The 21,618-nt window shown below is 37.7% G+C and overlaps 2 protein-coding genes across 3 annotated transcripts; both read right to left on the bottom strand.

Moving 5' to 3' along the window:
• Positions 1-5,676: 5,676 nt before the first annotated feature.
• On the bottom strand, positions 5,677-11,872 carry LOC140533150 (probable inactive serine protease 37). The gene is made up of 5 exons (XM_072652521.1): positions 11,590-11,872; positions 10,532-10,673; positions 9,707-9,960; positions 7,125-7,261; positions 5,677-5,904 (listed from the first exon to the last, which is right to left on the bottom strand). The coding sequence occupies exons 1-5, from the start codon at positions 11,621-11,623 to the stop codon at positions 5,764-5,766; spliced, it is 708 nt and encodes a 235-aa protein (XP_072508622.1). The 5' UTR covers positions 11,624-11,872; the 3' UTR covers positions 5,677-5,763.
• A 4,241-nt stretch (positions 11,873-16,113) lies between these two features.
• LOC140533151 (probable inactive serine protease 37) lies at positions 16,114-20,896 on the bottom strand. 2 transcript variants are annotated; one of them, XM_072652522.1, is made up of 5 exons: positions 20,639-20,896; positions 19,702-19,840; positions 18,888-19,102; positions 17,533-17,683; positions 16,115-16,356 (listed from the first exon to the last, which is right to left on the bottom strand). In XM_072652522.1, exons 1-5 carry the CDS (start codon positions 20,670-20,672, stop codon positions 16,197-16,199), a joined length of 699 nt encoding a protein of 232 aa, XP_072508623.1. In that variant the 5' UTR covers positions 20,673-20,896; the 3' UTR covers positions 16,115-16,196. The 2 variants fall into 2 exon arrangements, with proteins under 2 accessions (XP_072508624.1, XP_072508623.1); XM_072652523.1 differs by lacking the exon at positions 17,533-17,683 and having other exon boundaries at positions 16,114-16,356.
• Between the last annotated feature and the right edge of the window lie 722 nt (positions 20,897-21,618).

Raw genomic sequence — 21,618 nt, 5'->3', positions numbered from 1 at the left:
CTAAGGGATGCTGGAAATGGCCTGCAGTGAAGTCATCCCAGCTCTGTTGTACATTAGTCAGACTTTTTCTAGAACTGGGGACCTCTTCTCTGTGGGTGGCAATATGGAAGATGACATTTCTAAGTACCATTAAATTACTTGTATTATAACTAGCAGATTTCCATTCCAGTAATAAAACATTGAAACTGTATTGTGATGAGTTCATAACAGTTTTGAATTATACATAACAAAAGATTATTTTGTATCTCATAACAGTTTACATGCTTCTGAAAATATGGTAATAGCTATCATCTCATTCCATTCTCATAAGCAGCATGACATAGTGGATAGAGACACCTGGCCATGGGCCCAGAAAGATCTGATGTCATGTGTCACTTCTGATCCCTACTAGTTATCCCTGTGCAAGTCACTTAATTTCTATGTTCTAGACCAGTGGTGTTCAATCAAACAGAGACAGAGATCATTAATTGGTGCATCATGATGTTTGTGGAGCTATAGATTAATTTAGTTTTAAAATGTAATTTTATCTGTTATATTTTGTTTTTCCTTATCTTGTTAAATATTTCCCAGTTCCATTTTAATCTGGTTCTGGCCACACTCAGGAATGTTGCAGGCTATTCTGTGGGGTGCTTGAGACCTCTCCTTTAGACAGCTCTAAAACTGTAAATTGCAGAGAAAGTGCTGACCTGCAATGGCTAAAATGAGTTTTCTCATCTGGTAGTTCCTTGTGCCAATGAAATTACAAGCACGCCCAGTAGGTATAAGGTATTCAGGAGATGCAGTGTGTTATAGCTCAAACAGTATTAGATTAGATTGGAATAGAAAGACCTGGATTTGAATCCCACCTTTGACCGTAAGAAAATCCCTTACCCTCCCTGAGCCTCAATTTCTATAAAATGGAGATAATGTTACTGTTAGTCCCTACTTCCTAAGTTTGTAAAGCTTAAATAAGCAATTCAGTATAAGATATTTTGCAAACTTTACAATGCTGCATAAATAAATGTCAGCTATTACCGTTATTCTCCCCAAGGTGATCCTTCTAAAGCACAGTTCTGATGAACTCCTCTCAATAAAACCTAGTGGTTCCCAATTGCCCCTAGAATCAAATGCAGACTCTGATATTTAAATTTTGGAATAACCTTGCCCTTTCCAATTCTCCTTCATATCGCTCCCCCCATGCTCTTGTAATCTTGCCATCCTCACCTATTCCCTGCAGACCTGGCGCATCCATCTCCATGATTCACATACATTCTTCTTTGTTCACTACCAGCTGTCCACAGCAGTTTTTCTCATAGCTGTCTTGCACTATTTGGCTTATCTTGAATTTGGGGTCTTCTAAACCCTCTCTCTCCTGCTAGGACTTTTTCATGTGAATTATTATCAAAGCACGTGTCTTCTTGCAGAACTTGGGCCATTTCTTAACCTAAATGTGTGTTTGAATGAGTATACAGTTTTACAAGAGAAGCAAAATGCAAATCTAGTTGAAAATAAAAACTAGCTTCCACTGGAGAAGGGACTTCTACAGGGAGAATGCTCAGTTAAAAATAATTTTTCTTAAAGTGATAGTACATTAGAAGAAAGAATGCAACTTAAGACTTACCATGGCTATATCTTTAAGACAGCAAAACTTCACAATTCCATTCTAGGATATGCCTTCATCATTTTCTGAATAGGTCTATCTCACATGTCACTAGCATATCGAGACTGAGATAGGAATCTCTAGTCAGGGATTCTTAAGTTTTGAGTGTGTCATGGATTATTCTTATGAGTGCAAAGTTTCTGGTTGACCCTAAACCACGGGTTACATGTTATTTTGTTATGATTTATTATAATAATAATTTCAATTTTGGAATTCCTGAATAAATCCACTCTGGTCAAAATGGACACTTTAATATGCTTCTCTATAGCCTTTTTACTAACATTTTGTTGTCTTAAAAACATTTATTGATGCTTTTAAAAACATTGCTGTTATTTGCCAATATCATATCAATTGAAATCTCCCTTGAAACAAAGAAATGCACTTAAGCAAAACAAACCATCTTATCTGACAGTATTTATACTTCACTCCCCATCAGTGTTCTGAGGAGGAATATTTTAACAGTCCTCTGAATTCAGAATTCGTCATTAGATTGATAGTTCTGATATCTTTTGTTTTCTTTTATGACAGTTTTTCTTTGTAGATTGTTCACTTAGTTCAAGCTTGTGTTGTTCTGTATCAGTTCATACAAATCTTCTCAAGTAGCTCTGAATTCTTCATCTTCATTTTTTCTGACCATACAATAATATTCTATTACATTAACACTTGACACTTGACACTCACTGGCTGTGTGATCTTGGGCAAGTCACTTAACCCCAGTCTCCTCATCCTGGGTCATCTCCAGTCATTCTGATGAATATCTGGTCACTGGATTCAGATGGCTCTGGAGGAGAAGTGAGGCTGGTGACCTACACAGCCCTTCCTCACTCAAAACGAAGTCAAGTGCAAATCATGTCATCATTTCTCTGATGGCATGGTCTTCTTTGGCAACAAAGGACAAACACACATTACATTAACATCCCATAATTTGTTCTTAATTGATGAACATCCACTGTTTCCAGTTTTGTTCTACCACTAACTCTGCTGCTGTAAATATTTTGGCATCTGAGGAAACTTTCCTTCTGTCTTTAACTTTCTTAGACGTAAATGACTGATAGCGATCATATCTTCATGCTGAAGAGTATGAACACCTTAATCACTTTCCTAACATGATTTGAAATTGTTTCCCATGAGGTTGGATCAATTCATACCTCCCCTAACAGTATTAATGTGCCTATTTTTCCACATAGCTTTCAACATTTATTCTCTTCACATTTTATCATCTTTGTCAATTGCCTGTGAATGCAGTGAAATGTAGAGTTGTTTTAATTTGTAATTATTTTCATTATTAGTGATTTGGAGCATTTTTCTGATATGTTTATTTGTCATTTGCATTTCTTCTGGAAACTTGATCTTGATAGACCATGTGTTACTCAGGAATGTTTCTTGCTCTTGTCAAGAGACAATATATTTATTTCTTATAATATTATTTTTTTGCTTCTCTTCTTCCAGATTGTGGCCTCCACTTCTGTGTATTTGCATTGTCAATCAGATATTCTCTCTTTTAATTCTTTAGTGAGGCATTATTACAGATTCAAATTTTGCTATTCTACCAATTATTTCTTCTAGACAGGGCATAGAATCTGTTTCACAATTCTCATTTCTATTTTAAACCACTTAGGAAGTATGTTGTGGTTCCACATTCTCCTCAAAATCCACAGGGCCCCTTCCTCCTCAGATGTTGGATCATTTTCCTTTGTTTTGTAGTATTTATTTATTCATAGATGCCTCAATTTGTTTGCCAGATCTGAGGGCCATATTTTCTTATGTTGTTAATATTTTTCCTGTTTTCTGCTTATACTTAAGATCTTGGAGTTTTATTTTTCCTGAGATCTGTGGTAATTTCAGTTCCCTCCCCCTTATTTTTTCTTATTGCTTACCTTTTTGATTCTTCTACTTTGTTGGTCATTTCTCTGGGGTCTGGTTCTCAAAGCATCTCAGCCTTGTTCCATGTTGGAAAATTCATGGTTCACTAGCCTAGGTTTTTGCTTCTAGTTACTTTTAAGGAGATAAAACTGGTCCTATCTGGATGGATGCTGGGTACTTCCCTCTGACTTAGCAGAGCTCTCCCCCTTCCCCCCCATATAGCATATCATGCCTTGTTTTCTCTGTTCCTTAGTTCTCTGTTGCCTCACCAGTATTATTGCATGGTGGGCAAAATTCTACCATTTGGAGTCTGGATCTCTGAGCTACTGGGAAGATGTGGGAATATGAACATAAAGTTAAGCTCTGTTTACAAGTCCATACACATACTTGGACCATTCCTTCTTTTCATCCATTGGCTTGTAGAGTTCTGTTGCAACACAGAATGCTGCCAGAGTACTACTGTGGTCTGAACAGATTTCTGGACTTTTGGTGTGTGAAACCATGGAGGCATCTGAAATTGCTTTATCTTTGGTGTAAAATATGTGTTTTAGAGAGGTTTGAGAGATCTTGAGGGTCAGAGAAAACTATCTAGTCCTCCCATCTTGCTGGTCACTTCTGTATAGTTGTTTCTCTTCCAACTATGCAGATTTTGTTTTTTTTTAGTTTCATATAATCAAAATTGTTTATTTAACCTTTTGTCATCTTTCTTCTTTGGTTGTGAATTTTTCCACAAACCATAGATCTTAAAGGTTAAATCCTTCCATTTTCTTTTAATGCTATGACTAGGAAGCAACAAATAAAAAAAAATTTATCAGTGGAGGCAGAAATTGATTAAAAATTAGAGCTAATCAAATTTATTTGATAAAATCTCATGTAAAAGACACAAGAACAGATTTATAAGATTAAGAATACATTTCCAAATAGACGAATATTCAAAAGATATGAAAGAAAGAAATCCAAGCTATCAAACATATGAAAAAATGTTTCAAGTCACTGATAATTAGAGAGATGAAAATTAAAGCAACAGAGGCTCCACTTCATACCCATTAGATTGGCAAAGATGACAGAAGAAGAAAATGACAAATATTGGAGAGATTGTGGGAAAACAGGCACAGCAAAATGATATTGATGCAACTTTGAATTGGTTTAGCCATTCTGGAAAGTAATTTGCAGCTAAGCCTAAAAAGCTGCTGAACTATGCATACTCTTTGACTCAGCTCTGCTATTACTAGGGCTTTGTCTTAATGCAGGTAGAGTAAGATTTGGAATCCTAAGGTACAGTACAAGGAAGCTTGGACCACACAATAAGGAAAAGTCAGCAGAGAGAAAGTAAATCAAGCCAGCTGTATTGAGGAGAAACACAACAAAAAAGGGAGTAAGGGACAATAGAAGCAGGTCAGGTCCCCTGGCCCCAGTATAAGGAAGCACTTCAAACCAGCAAAGTTTGGTGGATTTTTGTAGAGTTGTTATCTGAGTCAAAAAGGACTGAGTGTTGGGGGAGAAGAGTGAAGAGCCTGGATCTCATTCATGTTGGATTGTGGGGAGTTGGATTGCTGGGTTGTGGGCTAATTGATATTCAAATACCTTACTGAAGGGAAAAAGGGCTTTTAGCTAGTAAGGAGGCAGGGAGGCTACTGAAGTCTTCACAGGCTAGTACCTCAAAGAGAAAAGGTCTTGTATGTGCCAAAATATTATAGTAGGTTTTTTTTTTTGTTTTGTCTTGTTTTGTTTTCAAGGTAGTAAAAAGCGGAAACCAAGAAGGTAACACATTTGCATCTAACCTAAAAAGGAGGGGATGAAGAATACCCATCAAGAAATTCTACCTTATTTCTGACCACCTCTCTTCTACTTTAACTTCAATCATCTTCCTCTTACTTTCAGTCCTTCAATGACAAAAAGGGAAATCTACTTCTCTTCATACAGTCCTTTGATTTTACTTGAATATGGTATGGAAGTCATTCATTAGCCATCTCTTCTTCAAGCTAATGAATAGAGATAGTCTTCTAATTTTTCCTTTCTGGATTCTTTCTCTATCCCTTTTATATATCTCCCCAATAGGTCTCTAGGACCACTCTGCACTCTTCATTCCTTTGAAAAAAATGGTTTCCCCAAATTAGGCAATATATGAAGGTGGATGTGTTTAGAAGTGCAGTTGAAGGATTCTTTCCAGGCACTTGAATGTCATATTCCTTTTAATACAATGAAATATCACATTAACTTTTCCCTTGCAGTAGAATAACTCGGGGGAAAACAAAGGCAATTCATCTTGTAGACATAATTTTCTGGATCCAAGGAATATAGTGGAAGATGTTAGTGTAGACACCAATGTTACCTCCCAGGAAATGTCCAACCTCTATCCCTTGAATCTTATCTTTGCAGATGACAGCAGCCAGTACAGCTTCCTACAAAGAAAGAAAAAAAGAAAAAAGGAATTAGAACTTCTCTTTTGACTTAGAGATCCCCAGTTACCAAGATTGGGCATACCACTGTCCATCTTTCATGGAGTCCATCACGGAGGCAATATAGTACAATAGACAGTGTATTATAATGTGAATGAGGAAATGAGTTAGACTCCCAACTCTGCCACTACCAAAGAGTTTATTTTCTCTCAGGACCAGTTAAACCAAGTGTCAGGTAAAGGAATTAGTTTCCCCAAGCTGCAAAAAAATCTCTGAGGTCTTTTAATGATCAGAAGCTTGTATGACTTTGTGAAACCCTAAGCAACAGGGATCAAGGATCTGGACTCACTGTCTCTATAGAAGTTGATGGCATTAGGATCACACAGAGACCAGCTTTTTAGTCAATCCTAGTGACCTTCACACCTGAGAATATCTTGAGGAAAAGTATGTAATCCTATATCTCATTTATGCTAAGACTTGTCCTATAACCCATCAGTGAACATCAATCCTCAAAGATGGGAGGACTACAACATTCTCATTATATATAGTCATATAACTACCCTTAACGTCAGTATTTAGTTTCATGAAAATTCAGTGTTAGATGAAACAATAGTACAGGTTTAATGGATAACGGGACATGTAATTTCACCAGGACAGTGGTATAAACAGGACATATGTTTTGGGTAACCAAAATCAGTATTACCAAAGTAAAAGAGGGAGAGTGTGCTGGGATACTTTTATTCTTTTGGGTGATGGTTATCAGTTGAAAATCATAACTTATTTCATCACAAAATAGGAGAAAGTAACTTTATCTTAATGGTCTTCACTGTCTGAGATTTCTGCCTAACCTCACACAAAATCCTAGAGGGACAGAGACAGAAAGACAAGAATGTATTGTTTATTGTGTACTTAAAGGGTCATAGATGTAGGGCTGGAAGGGACCCCAGATACCATGCCCTTCATTGTATATTAGGTGAAGGAGATGAGGCCCTAGGAAGGTTGGGAGTCCTGTCTAAGACCATACAAGTAGTAAATGTCACAGGGCAGATCTGAACCTAGGTAGGCCCTCGGACTCCAGGACCAGTTTTCTTTCCAAAATACTACACTGCTTCCACCCTTTGACAGAGAAGATGTGGCACAGTGGAAAGAGCCTACCTTAGATCATTATGGAGAGAGGCGTAGAAAGAAGTCTTCATACATAGAGAAGAGAATGGAAAACTTACCACAAAAATTCTCTCGAACGACTTTAAGAATTTCACACATATCCTGTTCTTGCTAACTTTTCCTTGTTTTGTTTTCTGGCACTCTTTGTCTGATAGAAGAGGGGCTGTGAAGGTTTGCCTAAGGTCAGGGTGCTTGCCTGAGAGAAAGAGAAAGAGAAAATTTCCTGTTGTTAGTAGCTAACTTAATAGGATTCTTTTCAACTGATTTTTTTGTGCCCTCTCTCCTCTCAAACGATCCCAGTTTACATCATTTGCATTTAGTTGTATTTATTCTCTTTATATTTATTTTACATATTCTTGTGTATATTCTCCCCCCCCCCCCAATTAGAATGTAAGCTATTTGTAGCAGGAGATTGCTTCATTCAATGTATTTATATTACGAATGTCTGCCATGGTTCTGTAACACAGCAAATAGTTAAAACATTTGTAGGCTGATTTCTTAATATGTACAAGAAGCTGTACTCAAATAGAAAAGAGAGAAGATCACTAATTTACCCTGAGACTTTCCCAATATCCCACCAGTGAACATCAGTCCTCAACCCAAAGATGAGAGGACTACAACATTCCCATTATATAGTCATATACTACCTTAAGGTCAGTAATTAGCTTCAGTATATTTTCAAGTTTGTTTATTTTGCTTGGTAGTCATCACCTACCACTCCTCTAAGTTATGGTACATTTCCTGTCTTTTCCTATTTATCATGTCCTAGTTAGTTTGTAAATATTTGTCTATTATATTATGAGCTCCTTGAGGGCAGCAGCTATCTCTTGCCTCTTTTTCTATCCTCAGTTCACTTAATAAAAATTTGTTAATTGACTATTTGAAATCTAATGACAGTTTTTGAACTGGAATGATGAGATCACACATTTATCTTGCAGTGATGTGGGTAAGATTTGTGGGGGTGAAAGGAGAGGCAAAGAAATGGAGAAAGAGAAAAAGAGAATATGAGAGAGAGAGAGAGAGAGAGAGAGAGAGAGAGAGAGAGAGAGAGAGAGAGAGAGAGAGAGAGAGAGAGAGAAGAGAGAGAGAGGATGAGAGAGAGAGAAGAGGTCAGTCAAAAACCTATACAGAAATAATACCTCAAGTCCAGCTAAGAAGCAAACTGAGGGACTGAAACTGAGACTATATTCCTGAAAATGATGAAGAGCCAAGGTTTGGGAGATTATTGAATAAAGAATCAATAAGGCATTAACGCTGATTGACAGAGGCATGTGAGCAAGGGGGAACATCAAAGCTAATCACAAGGTTTGGAGCATGAGTGACTAGGAGAATAAATATTACTTTGAACAGAATTAGAGGAATTAGGAGGAGGAGTTGGTTTGAAAAGACAGTTGATGACGTTGAGTTTTGGACACGTTGAACTTCAGGTGTCTGTGGGATATTCAAATGGTGAAAGGAGGCAGCTGGAAATTTGGTGACCGTCTCTTCTCAGCTTCTAATAATTTTTTCCTGTTTCTGTCTCAACTCTTGGATTTTTTTTTTCTGAGGAGAAACCCTAACACCAACCAACTTGTTCTTTATTTTAAGCTTCCATTTATTTTTAATTTGGTTTCCTCCCTCCTTTTTTTATCCGGGTTGTCCTTTCACCATCCCAAGGACTGCCTTCCACCTTCTTCCTTCTTCCCTACCCCCCTTCCTTTCCCCATTCTTCGTGATTTCCCTAAATACCAATATGTGCCTCTGGCAGGATACCATAGGCAAATGAAGCCAAAATAGGAATGATGGACATATAACACTAGTACTCAGGGATAATGGGTCAAGGGATAGCACTGTTAGAAAACAGTGGAGTTTTGACAAAATCTTTATGGATTTTGAGAGAGAAGTTTTAGATTTTAAGCAGGGAAGATAACATAGGATGAATGAGCAAAAGTGGAGAGAACCTAAAGTAATACTCTAATGAGAAAAAATTAAAAACAAGACTTTAAGGGGAAAGACAGAGAGCTATAGGGAGTCCAGCATATACTAATAAAAAAGATAGTCTAAATTCAATGAAGCTAGGTAGCAACAACAAGTAATACTGATGAGAAACAAGGTAACGTGTGCCATGTGAGTAAAATCACTGTCTCCACCTTCCTTCAGACCCTGATGGAAACTGCCCCCTCAAGTCTCTGAACCCCAGAGCCCAAGGAGTAGCAGTTCTCTCAGACCACTGGCCTGGCTTCTAACCTGGCCCCAGAAGCCTTCATCCAGAGCATCAACAAGCAATTGTGAACATGCTATCTAGCAACTTCTTTCTTGAAACCCTGCCTCTTGAGCAGTTGGAGTGACTGAAGACCCTGAAAAGAAAGTTCTTACTACCAAATTCTTCAAATAGATCAACAGATATGGTTTATATCAATGGAAATGAAACCAAAAAAGTATTACTATCTGCTTTGCTTCCACACATTAAGAATCCTTTTTCCCATTGGGGCCTTTCCATTTAACTTGAAGCTGACAATTCCTTTATCTGTTGTCTCCCGCTAGAATGTGAGCTCTTTGACATCACTAATCATTATCACTTTGCTCAGTGAGACATAACAATGTTTTTTTTTCATTCATTCATTCATCCATTCCTTAGGCTCTGAGTCATATGAATACTCACCACTATTTTTAATGCTCCAGTCTAGGCCAGAGATAACACACTTTGTGCCTGCAGGGACACTTTTAGTGGGCAAGGCCATGGGCTGGACCTTTTCATTGAGGACTGCAGGTTTGGATAGCTTGATTAGCATGAGGTTATGCTCAGAAGAATCTGTGCTCAAATTCCAGTAACGAATGATTTGGACAGAATTAATGGTCTGCTCTGTTCCATCTCTAACTCTTTTCTTGAAATTTCCCAACTTCACTTTGAGGCTTCTGCAATAGTGATGGAGAGATTGAGAGTAATGAAAGAATTTATGAATCCACTCATATAGCCACATCTTTGTTTGAGGCTTTCTTAAAACACCCTTTAGTTAATTCTCCTCTGACTTGGCCCTACTTCAATTGTCTTCCATTTCTAAACTCACAATTCTTCTAAAGTTCCAGAAGGTCTTTTTATTTACAAAACCAAAAATCTTCCTTATTTCTTCTACAACACTGTTTCGGCACAGAGACTATATATCCTCATACTTTGACCTTACAAGTTCCATGAACTTTTCAATTCTTATTACTGTCTCTCTTAACCTTCTATGTTTATTAAGCCTTTTTTTTTTTTTTTTTTTTTTTTTGCTAATCAACCAAGAGCCTTCCCCACCATCCTCTCTCCCCTTATAATGTCTACTGATCTGGAGTGGTTTAAGAATACACAACTAACCCTTCTATTTGATCCTGGTACTATCATTCTTGGGGGAAGTGGAATGTGACAACCTTAAAAAATGTTTTCCAGCTACAGAACTCCAGAAAATATAGTGAACTATATTTGGGCATGGAAGCCTTTGTCACTTACGGTAAATAGCAATGAGCAGCTGCCAGGACCCACTGTTGATGGATCAGAACACCTACACAGGGGCTAAATTGGTTTTTGATATATACAAGGTAGGGTGCAGGATCGTCATTCTGCTCATCTGTATAACCAAAGGAAAATTCACCTTGGGGGAAAGACGGAGAAGGAAGCCAGGTTATAGGGTCAGAAAAATAGAGCATTGTTCAACTCACTCAGTTGCTTCAGTTAACACTAGTCTTGGAGTTGCTACTTCATTCCTTCCATACTCTATTATCTATCAAACAGAAGCAGCAAGGGAGATGAATAGAAATGAAAGAATGAGGTGATCCCTATTATCACACCAGACTTTATCCTCAGACACTACCAGAAATGCAAGGACCTAGGATGGTGGGAGGGAGAGAATTCAATATAGTCTTTTCAGCTTCTAGTATTGGAGATGGGACAATGTTCTGAGTTTCATTCTACTATTATTAAAATAGGATTTCCCTAAAGGTAATGAGGCCAATGCTTTCTAATAACCTGAGCAGGACAGGGAAAGAAAATTGTCCTCAAAGACCTCTAGGGTCCCTTACAACTTTAAATCCATGATCCTAATCTCTTATGCTATTTGTTCAGCCTTGGTTTGGGAACATGGAGATGTGGTTGACACCTCTCTAAGGTGGGGAGAATCAAAGAATAGGAGGCATATGTCTGCTCCCCATCACTATCTTCCATACTCTCCTATATCTCCCACCTCTAATCCTTTCCAATCAAGAACCCAGGCTTTTCCTGTTACATAAAGGAAGTTAGGTAGCACAGTTGGTAGAACACTGGGCTTGGAATTAGGAAGTCTGATCTTTATAAGCTTAAGATCTGTCCTCAGATGCTTATAGCTGTGTGACCCTGGGCAAGTCACTTAATCATGTTTGCCTCAGTTTCTCATTTGTAAAATGAGCCAGAGAAGGAAATGGCAAACCAGTCCCAATATCTTTGCCAAGAAAACCCTGAAATGGGGTCATAAATAGTCAAATACTACTGAAACAACTTGAACAACAAAAAGATAGAAGCCCATGGATACTCACCAACAAAGAAAACAAATAGCAAAATGTATTTCATGATTATGCCAGGGTATTTATCTATCCCAAAGATGAAGCTGGGGAGTACAGGAAAACATGGAGTACAGTTTTTCCTTCCACTCCTGTTCCTCAGTGGTATTGACTAGAAGTGGATGGTGTTGGAAAGGAGTGTTCAATGGGATCAGACTGAGCCTGAGCTGAGAATTCTAAGGCTCAGAGGTATTCCTCAAAATAGAGCAGGTTACAGAGGTAGGTTATCCCTACCTTTTCCCTTTTAAAGTAGTAATAAAGTGTATTTATACTTTTCTCTTTATGACACTCACCTCTCCCTTCCCTGTAGCATCACCATACCCATTATAAACATCGCTGCTGTTGTCCTGGGCAACAGACCAGACATTCTGAATGCACCTCAAACAAAACAGAAAAGCTCCATGTGGGAAATGGAAAGCATAAAGTCAAGCTGATTATTTATTTGCTTAATTAGAAGTTGTTTCATGGATACTTTTGCAAACAAGAAGATTGGACATGGTGGGTATCAGTTCACAATACAATATGAATGAAAGAATTCTATGCTTGGGAGTCTTAGAAATCTTTCAGTATCTTGTTTTCTCATCTTAGCCTTTCTAAGAAGTAGTTATGTCACAATGTAGAAATGTAGTCTTTCTGGGACCACAGTTTTTTTATATGACAAATGTAGAGGCTAGAGAATTTTATTTTAGAATCCCTTATAATGCCAAAATGTTATACTTCTGTAATTTTTCTCACCCTCTAGAAACATCTTATCTCCATGAGATTTCTATTGTCAACAGTGTATTTTTGTGTTACCCTTGGTGCCTCTCATTCTCTATGATTTTTCAAGGATTTCCAGCAGATTCCTAAAATCATAGTTATAAAATTTTTCAGAGTCTTGTAAGGTAGTTCATCACTTGGAAAAGACAACATAGGACAACATCTGCCAGGCCCCATCAGAGCTTTCTCCTTGCCCTGAGAACATAGCATTATCTCACACTTCTGACCTGGAATATTACAAAGAAAGTGAAGATACAGCTCTCAGTAATAACTAGCTCTCTTGGGAAGCTGGGTCTATTTAAGGCAAGGCTGGGCTATTTCAAAAGCCTTGAGGACTCCTTTAAAAGGTTCGATTTCACACTGAAGTCTTACTACAAGATCCTTCTCTCTAGAGAGAAATCAATTATTTATTGTCTTGCTACTTGGTTTCTTGCTTTTCCAGCCTCCCCACAATGTATCATCTCCCCATATTTGAATTTTAATGGTTTATCATTGTTTGCTCCATGTTTCTTCCTGGTTTGTTGTTCAATTGCTTCTATTTATTTGCCTCGTTCATTATATCTTAAGTCATTTGAGAGCTAGGATTGTTTCATTTTCATCCTTAAGTCACTAGCACTTAGTCCTTTGTATTGTTTATCATAGATCCTTTAAAAATTGCCATTCAATTGATTCAAATTGAGTTGGATCACAGAATGTCAGAGATGGAAAGGATCATCTAATTCAAGCCATACATCCTCTTCTCCCAAAAAAGAATTTCCCCTACTTAACAAATCTAGGCTTTGCTTGAAGCCAAGTTCAAGCAGTTAGGTCATAATAGTAGATAGAATGTTGAACCTGGAATAAGAAAAGACCTCAGATGCATGCTAGCTGTAGGTTGTGGGCATATCATTTAACCAACTCCATCCTTTTACTCCGTGGCCTCTACTAAGGTCTGTTTGAGGTCTGAATCTAAGATTCATTGGCATTGCTCTTCCCTTCTTTCTTTTTCCTGAAGCTTTTGTCAGTGGCTCTGCCTGTTTAAGGAGTCCACCCAGGCCAGCCATGTTTTATTCCTCTCCCAACCAACTTTGGAATTTTTCTGCCATAACACAGATACCGCTTTGTCTTGGAAGCTCAGTCCAGCCCTGGAAGCAACAACAATAATTACAGCTAACGCTTACATAGCACTTTAGGTTTGCAAAGTGCTTTTATAAGTATGGTCTCATTTGAGTCTCATAACAACTCTGGGTGGCAGGGGTAGATGCTGTTATTATCCCCGTTTTACATGTGGGGAAACTGAGATAGAGAGAAGTAAAGTGACTTACTCAGGATCACCCAGATATTTAGTGTTTGAGACCAGATATGAGCTCAGGTCTACCTGACATCAGGTCCATAGCATAGCTCCATCCACTATGCCACTTGGCTGGAATTAGCACCTTAGAAATACTCTGTCCTAGCGCTTTTGGCTTCTCCAGTCTATAGTGAGTGTACCTTGTGAAGTGATACCTTGGGGTATCTTGTCTCCTCACTCCCAGCACCCCTCCTTCAACTTCTTTTTATCTTTTCCTTCATTGGGCAGCTAGGTGGTGCAGTGGATAGAGCACCAGTGCAGGAGTCAGGAGGACCTGAGTTCAAATCTCACCTCAGACACTCACTAGTTGTGTTACTGTGGGCAAATCAGAACCCAGTTGCCTCATCCTGGTCATCTCCAGTCATCCTGATGAAAATGGTCACTGGATTCAGATGGCTCTGGAGGAGAAATGAGGCTGGTGACCTGCACAGCCCTCTCTCACTCAAAACAAAGTCAAGTGCAAGTCAGGTCATTATTTCTCTGATGGTATGGTCTTCTTCAGCAACCAAGGATGAACACACACACACACCGACACCCATATATGTGTGTGTGTATATATATATATATATATATATATATATATATATATATATATATATATATATATATGTATATATACATATACATATATATATATATGAAGCATGAATTGGAATCATATTTTCTAATATCTTTTATACGCTGCCTCTCTTGCTCAGTTCTTGGTTGGTAATATTTTTGGAGCCTATTCAGGTCTATTAAGGCTTCTCTCTCCATTGCATTTTGGGTGGCATGCTTTTTATAAAATTATTTATTTTATGAATTAAGAAAAAAATAATATACTAGTGCTATTTGGACTCCTAAGGCATCTTTTACAGTCTTATGTTTACCTCTGGCAGTCTGCAGGAAAGAAAACCACTCACATTAATTCAATTTAAAGCACCTATATTACCCACTGTTGTGCCAGGCTAAATCTAGGAACTGGACAAAGACAAAAATGATAACTATTTCTATACTCTAAAGGAACTTACATTGTTACTTGGGAGAAGTAATACACATATATAAGTAAACACAAGATGGAACCTAGGGGCTTTCTCCAAGGGATGAAGGTGAGGAGCAAGAATTTTCCAGGCATCTTTGGACATGAAGTCGACTGTCACTGTGTACAAAGGAATAGTTTTGGTATAGAGAGAAATAATGGAAGTATGAAAAGACACAGTTTGGATCCTAACTGTAAAGGGCTTCAAATACAGTAGTCTATTATTTTATTCTAGAGGTTAAGAGGATAAAGATATCCCACTGTAACTTTTTTTTTTAGACAGAAGTCACAGTGAGATGACACATAATCAAACCTGTGTTTTAGGGAACTATATAGAGAATGCATGGAGAGGGGGAGATGATGCTGGGTACAGGGAGACAGACAAATAGAAAAGTTACTGCAGTAATACTCTAAGTGTCTCATCGTCCTGACAATTAAGGTAGCACAATATGGAGGAAGATGGTCTTAAACAATGGTTTTTTTTTTCCTGCAAGGTGGTTCACATACATGAACTGAATGACTTTGAAAATGTTATTGTCCGACAATATTGATCTAGGGAAATACACATATAAATATAAAGTAGCCTATGTCATTTATCTTATAAGGGACTGAAGATAATCTTCTAAACAGCTGAGGGTTTTGACATAGAGCTCCCCTCCCCCAATTCTAATTTGATATCAAAAAGTCTTATAGCACATTTTGTCTGAGCATCTATTCAGCACTGTTTATATTTTACTTAGTTCCACATTTATGGCTGTAATTCGGGTTCTGGAATTTGGCTGTGGTTATTGTCTTCTTCTTTGAATCTTGTTTCATAATTTTCCCCCTTCTTCTCTATTCTCAGAGTCATTCAATATCAGTGCCTCCCAATAATATTTCTTCAAAACTATGAAACTACTACTACTACTACTGCTGCTGCTGCTGCTGGTTTCTACTAGTACTACTACTACTTCCTCTTCCTCCTTGTGATCTGTCCATAATAGAAAGCTCCTATTAGTAAAGTCCCTCTCCTAATAACCAGACAGATTGCAATCAGCTCCAACACCATAGCCTTAGAGAGTTGTTTGGGGGTATATATTGTTATTAAGTGACCTGAAGGGTTCAAAGAGTCAGACGTGGATTAAGACCTTTCTTCATTCCAAGAACAGCCATCTTGCGACCTCAACATGTATGTGCCACATTAATGCCTCCTATTTCAATAATAATATTTTTAATGCAATACAGAGTCTTTGAGAGTCAGATGTGATCTCATATCAATATCAATGTGTTCTTTTCCCCTAAGTGCTTTCCCCTGAGGGAAGCAACCTACTAAACACTTTATTCAGTGTGTGGGAGAATTAAGTGTATAAGCCTTGTCTAATTTGAATACTTTATGAAATGAAGAAGGGAGAACAAAAATGAGATGCTGCAGATATCTTTTCCTGTCATATTATCTTTAATTTACAACCCATGACTTTTTTCTGACAATGTTGTGAGTCAGAGGGAACAGAAGTAATTCATCATGTAGACAATTTTCTGGATGCCAAGGAAATACTGGAAAATATCATTACAGAGACTGATAGTATTTCCCAGGGAATGCCTTTTCTTTTTCCCCTTAAATCTTGTCATTACAGATGATAGCAGCGAATACCATTTCCTAAAAAAGAGGGAAAAAAAACAGTGATCACCAGTTATTTCTTCTAGTTGAGAGTATTCTCCATCTCCCTAAAATGGAACAAAAGCTGCCCCAAATTCCATCTCTTCTTACCCCCTCCCCCAAGGTTGCATGATGTAATAGAAAAATACTATATTGGGAGAAACAGAAGTCTTGAGTTTAAATCTGAGCTCTAAAATTAACACTAAAATTTTGATCTCTGGGCTTGAGAGACTTTATGAGAATAGTTTCTATAAGGAGCAAATTTCTAAAGTTTTGTTTAAAAATATGAAATAGTGAATTTATGATATCTTAGGGAGCAAGTTTTTAAGAGTATAAAATTGAGCTCCCTCATGGGTGCTGGGCTTGAGGCCCTTCTCAGGGACAATTTTCTTATTCATTCTTAAGGAGAAAAATTTCTAAAATTAAAATTTAATTAGCTACATATGATAACTTTGATTTTATGATACCCCAGACATAAGGGCATAATATATTTTATGATGCATACATATTTTATAGTATCCTAGTAAAGAGGGCTTAATGGAATCTTTATTTTGAAGTATGAGACTGTTCGCAACTCAGCTCACACCAATCTTTGAATTCACTTTAGTTGACTTGAAAACACATCATCATCTCCCCAAAACTTTAGAAACAGCCAGAGATTTCACTGAGTTGTCAATCTCTGAGTCTCATTTTACCTTCCCTATATCTCCCTAGAAAACATAATGTTCCCCATCTCCAACAAGCCGGGATAATCTTTGGAGAATTAATAATAATCCCTCATATCTCCCTCATCAATAGCCATGTACCATTTTTATGTCATTAATCTTATAGAAAAAAACCAAACAATCCAAAATTTAGCACAATGATAGAATAAAAAAAACACATTACAGGGCTATAGTCCTGTTCCAAGTCATATAATAAAGGAAATAGAGAAGAGAGAAGCAAGTTAAGAAAGCTCTTTTGTAGATATAAAAGTTTTAATTTTCATACGGCATCATCTCCCTGATGTCATAATCCTCTTCAAGAACGAAGGGCAAATAATAGCAGCAACCACCCATCACAGGGTCAAATCTGAAATTAATGGAGTCTAAAATAATGGGAATCTCCTCCAATTATGTATTATAAACATATACAAACATTTCAAGTCAAGAAGAGAATAGAGTGTAAGATAATTACCAAATTCCCATACAAAGTTTCAGAAATGATATTAAGAATTTCACGTATCTCTTGTTTTTTCTGCTGCCTTTCCCAAGTTTTGTTTTCTGATTTAGATTCTGATTTCTGATTAGAGCAGTTTGAAAAGTTTTCGTAAGGTTAAGCTGCTTTCCTGCAGAAAAGAGAGATTTTTCCAACTAGTACCCTGCAACCCAGTGCCTCCCTACACCTTCCCTCCCTTTCCCCCTAAATTACCATGATTCATTCTAGTGTGGTCATCCTTTTTGTGTTTAGACATATAGAAAAGAGAATGATTGTGGTTATGTGAGAAAAGATCTTTTTTTATGTGTATAAAATAAGTAAACGAAATCACTTTGTGGTCATCACTTCTCTTCCCCCCAAGAGTCATAATTGAAAGCTACATTTTGCCAGTTTTTTAAGCAAGAAAGTGAGGTGATCTGATTATGTCAACCTTAATTTTGTAACTTGAGTTGATGGGGTGTTTTGAAAGGATGGAAGACTTGGGAGGCAGAACAACTTATTTTAAAAATCTAATGGAAAACGTTTATATTTAATGCTAAAAAGCCCAGGAGTTGCCTTAAGTACCACTACTCTGAGACACAAAAAGAATATGATGGGCTGAATATTAAGTAACTCAAATAATTCAGGGAAAAGGATACAGACAGCACATTTCATTGCTGGGGTAATCCCTGAATTTAATAATTCATGTTTTCCCAAGGAAGACAGTTCCAACTTTCTTCCAAGAAAGTGGTCCCGGGTAGAAAAGGAAATTACTACTTCAGGAACTTAGGGAACTCACTCAGACTACTAGGGATTTAAAAGTAGGCTAGATATAGGAAGCTTACTACTAACAACAGGTTGCTCTTCTTCAGCACCCTTTTCCGGAGATTCCATCCCATTGTACAAAAAATGAAGTAATTTTGTCTATGAACAGTTTATGAATTGTCCACTGGGTGTCTCACAAAGCCATTGTGGTAGGCTTACCAGAGAGAGACCAGCACACTCTCCACTATATACGCACAGTGTAATGTATATTTTTGTCTTTCTCTCCTTTTTAACAGGAAAATTCACTGCATTGACTATGGATTGTTTTGTGAGGAAACATGAATATTACCCATTTTTGTTGTTGTTTTTAAGAGGCCCTTGCCTTGGAAAAGGACATTTAGTACTTTTATAGAGAAAAGTTTGGATTTTGAAAGAGAAGAGAGACCAGTTTGGAGTCTTAACAAGAGACATAAAAGGAATTCAAGAAGAGTCTATAAGTGAGATTTTCCCCTCATTTCTTCACCTATGCCCAAGTTTCTCCCCTTTTCCAAATGACCATAGCCTATTGCCAGATGGACCACTCTACTTACCAGTACCATTCTGTGGGCTCCAATCCAAGTCAGAGACAGTATAATTATTGGTCACCCCAGGGATAACACTGGTACTTTTAGAGATCGAGGTCAAGGGGTACTTGAAAGAATCTGTAGTTACGTTCCAGTGGCCAATGATCTGCATGGAATCAATTGTTTTCTCTATTTTGTCCTTAGATTTCTTCAAGAAATGTTCCACCAACACTTTGTGGCTTCTGTGGGGATGAGTGGGTGATATATACAAGGAATGAGTATAGGGGAGAATTATTTTTTAAAGCTTAATAGTAATATCCTCTTCCTTTAAAAATTAACACCATATCTGTTTTCAATGCCAGAAAAGCAGGTCCTTGTTCACTTCACCCTTGGGGATTTTCTTCTTTTTTATCCTCTCAATTTCATTGAAAATACTCTGTCTCCCACCCACCCCCTCTTTCTCTTTCCCTCCCTCCCCCCCTCTCTGTCTCTCTCAAACTAGGACTTCTAAAAGCCTTGGTTCCATATGATGCAATAAAAACCCTTTCTGGTTACCTTTTAACATGGAAGATATATATGTCTGCACATTTCCAAGTGACCCATGAATCTATGTGTGTGTATATGCATATACATGCATATATACAGGTATATCTGTGTGTACATACCTATATAAATTTATACACACATATTTATATATAGACATGTATATATTTATAATCTATGAGACTTAAAAAGCATTAAGGGCACAGATTGGAAGTCTGACTCCTTTTTTTCTAGCTATTTGTATTAATCTGGAGTGGGGAGGCTGAGGACATGGAAGTGGAGGGGCTCCATTACTCACGATAAGTAGCATCGAGCAGCAGCTAACAAAGATTGTTTGTGGAGGAGAACAGCGATGCAGGGATGGAAGTGGTTTTTGACATATACCAGGGAAGGGGGAAGGTCTTCCTTTACTGCATTATAATAAGAGGAAAATGTACCTGGAGAAAAGAGGATGAGAAAGATAAACTGTGAGATCAGAAAACAGCATATCCTCTATGCTGAGTTTTTCCAGTACATTTTTGGTTATAGGCAATCTAGTCATCTTGGTCTCGACCTTGTTGTCCTTCAGTGGTTATCGATCCAAAAGAAGCAGAAAGTGGTCCCCTAGAACACACACACACACACACACACACACACACACACACCCCTCCACAAATGCATGTATGTGTGCATGCGTGTGTGTTTCCAGACATTCTCAGAAATATAGGGGCTAGGGAATCAGGATGGATAAATCACTGCCTGCTAGGACTGGAGAAGAAGCCGAGGTCTTGAGTTTCACTTTCCTGTGATTAAGAGTAGGATTTCTACAGGTAGTAATGAATCCATGTTAATAACCTGAGCATTAGGGAGAAGTATTTTTTCCAGGGCAGGAATAAACTTCAAAAGAGACATAGGTTGGGGTTTGGGTGGAGGTTAACAAAAAGATGGGAGGCATCCATCATGACCCATAACTATCTCCAGATTCTCCTTATATCTCTCTTCCATATCTTACCATGTACACTTCTACCCCTCCTAACCCAGATATTTCCTGATAAAGATGGGAACCCACAGAAACTAAACTGAAAGGAAAGCAAAGAGAAGAATGCAGGGGGAATAAAAGGATGGTAAATACCCATCTCTGCTGTGAACTGTCTCTATACTCTATACTTCTCTACCTTTGACCATATATACCCTTGTTCCTCTAAATTCAATTTTTTTTGACAAGATGAAAGCCTTTAGATACTCAGGACACTCACCCAAAAGGAGAGCAAAGAGAAGGATGAACTTCATGGTTGTGTTAAGATTCTAACCTAGAAATGACACTGGGGAGTTCAGTAGAGTGTGGATCCTAGTCTCACTATATTCCTTTCAGGGGTAATGGGTTAAAAAAGTTGAGTGGTTTTGGGAAGGACTTTTCAATGCAATGAGAGCTTGAGCTGGATATATCCAGGACTCAAGAGTACCACAGAGTAGACTATCCCAGAGGCAGGTTATTTATACCTTTCCCCTAGAGAGCTGTGGTATCTCTCCTCTCCTCCCTACCCTTGCCCCTATTTATATGGTTCATCTGGGTCATACTGGACCCTCCCCTTTTTATGACACGGGACCCTCCCATCCCTGTTAACCTCTCTGCACCATAGGTATCATCAGCCTTGTTGTCCTGAGCAACAAGATGGTAATGTTTTCCAACATCATGTCCAATAGCAATATTCAGTAAATGCATCCCTAACAATTCAGCTAGGGTACATGTGGGAATTGAGAACACATTCAAATCAAGCCAGATAGTGATTAAAAGTAAAATAGACATTTGACAACAGAGTATTTGTTATGGTGGGGTGACAAGAAGATCATGTATGTCAGAGGCAGTGTAAATGTGAATGGAATAACTGTGAATTTAGAAATCAGGAGAGCTTAGCTCTTTCCCTATCCCTTCTAAAAAGTATGACTTTCAACAAGATGATTAAAGTTTTTGGATCTCAGTTTTTTCAACTGTAAAATTTAAGGTCTGAACTATATGATCTCAAAGTCTGACATATAGCTCCAAAGTTCTATGATTTTATGGTTTCTATATATAGGAACTTAAATCATATTACCAGGACAGTTCTCTTTCAATAATACATAATTGCATTGTCTTTCATGTCTCTTCTGTTTTCCATGATTTGTTTATTTTTTGGGGGGAGAGAAGGGGCTTTTAATTTTTTTTAAATGCAACACATACCCAGAAGAAGTAAAACAT

Source organism: Notamacropus eugenii, chromosome 3, assembly GCF_028372415.1.
Source record: "Notamacropus eugenii isolate mMacEug1 chromosome 3, mMacEug1.pri_v2, whole genome shotgun sequence".
NCBI lineage: Eukaryota > Metazoa > Chordata > Mammalia > Diprotodontia > Macropodidae > Notamacropus > Notamacropus eugenii.
This window is presented reverse-complemented; position numbering and strand designations above follow the sequence as displayed.

Coding starts and splice junctions, on each gene's coding strand:
- LOC140533150 (XM_072652521.1), bottom strand. CDS start 11,623: ATGAAATACATTTTGCTATTTGTTTTCTTTGTTG. Junction 10,674..11,589: donor GCTATTTGTTTTCTTTGTTG/GTGAGTATCCAT, acceptor CTTTCCCCCAAG/GTGAATTTTCCTTTGGTTAT. Junction 7,262..9,706: donor CTGGAGCATTAAAAATAGTG/GTGAGTATTCAT, acceptor TCTTTCTCTCAG/GCAAGCACCCTGACCTTAGG.
- LOC140533151 (XM_072652522.1), bottom strand. CDS start 20,672: ATGAAGTTCATCCTTCTCTTTGCTCTCCTTTTGG. Junction 19,103..19,701: donor GCTGCTCGATGCTACTTATC/GTGAGTAATGGA, acceptor TCATCCCCACAG/AAGCCACAAAGTGTTGGTGG. Junction 17,684..18,887: donor GAGCCCACAGAATGGTACTG/GTAAGTAGAGTG, acceptor TCTTTTCTGCAG/GAAAGCAGCTTAACCTTACG.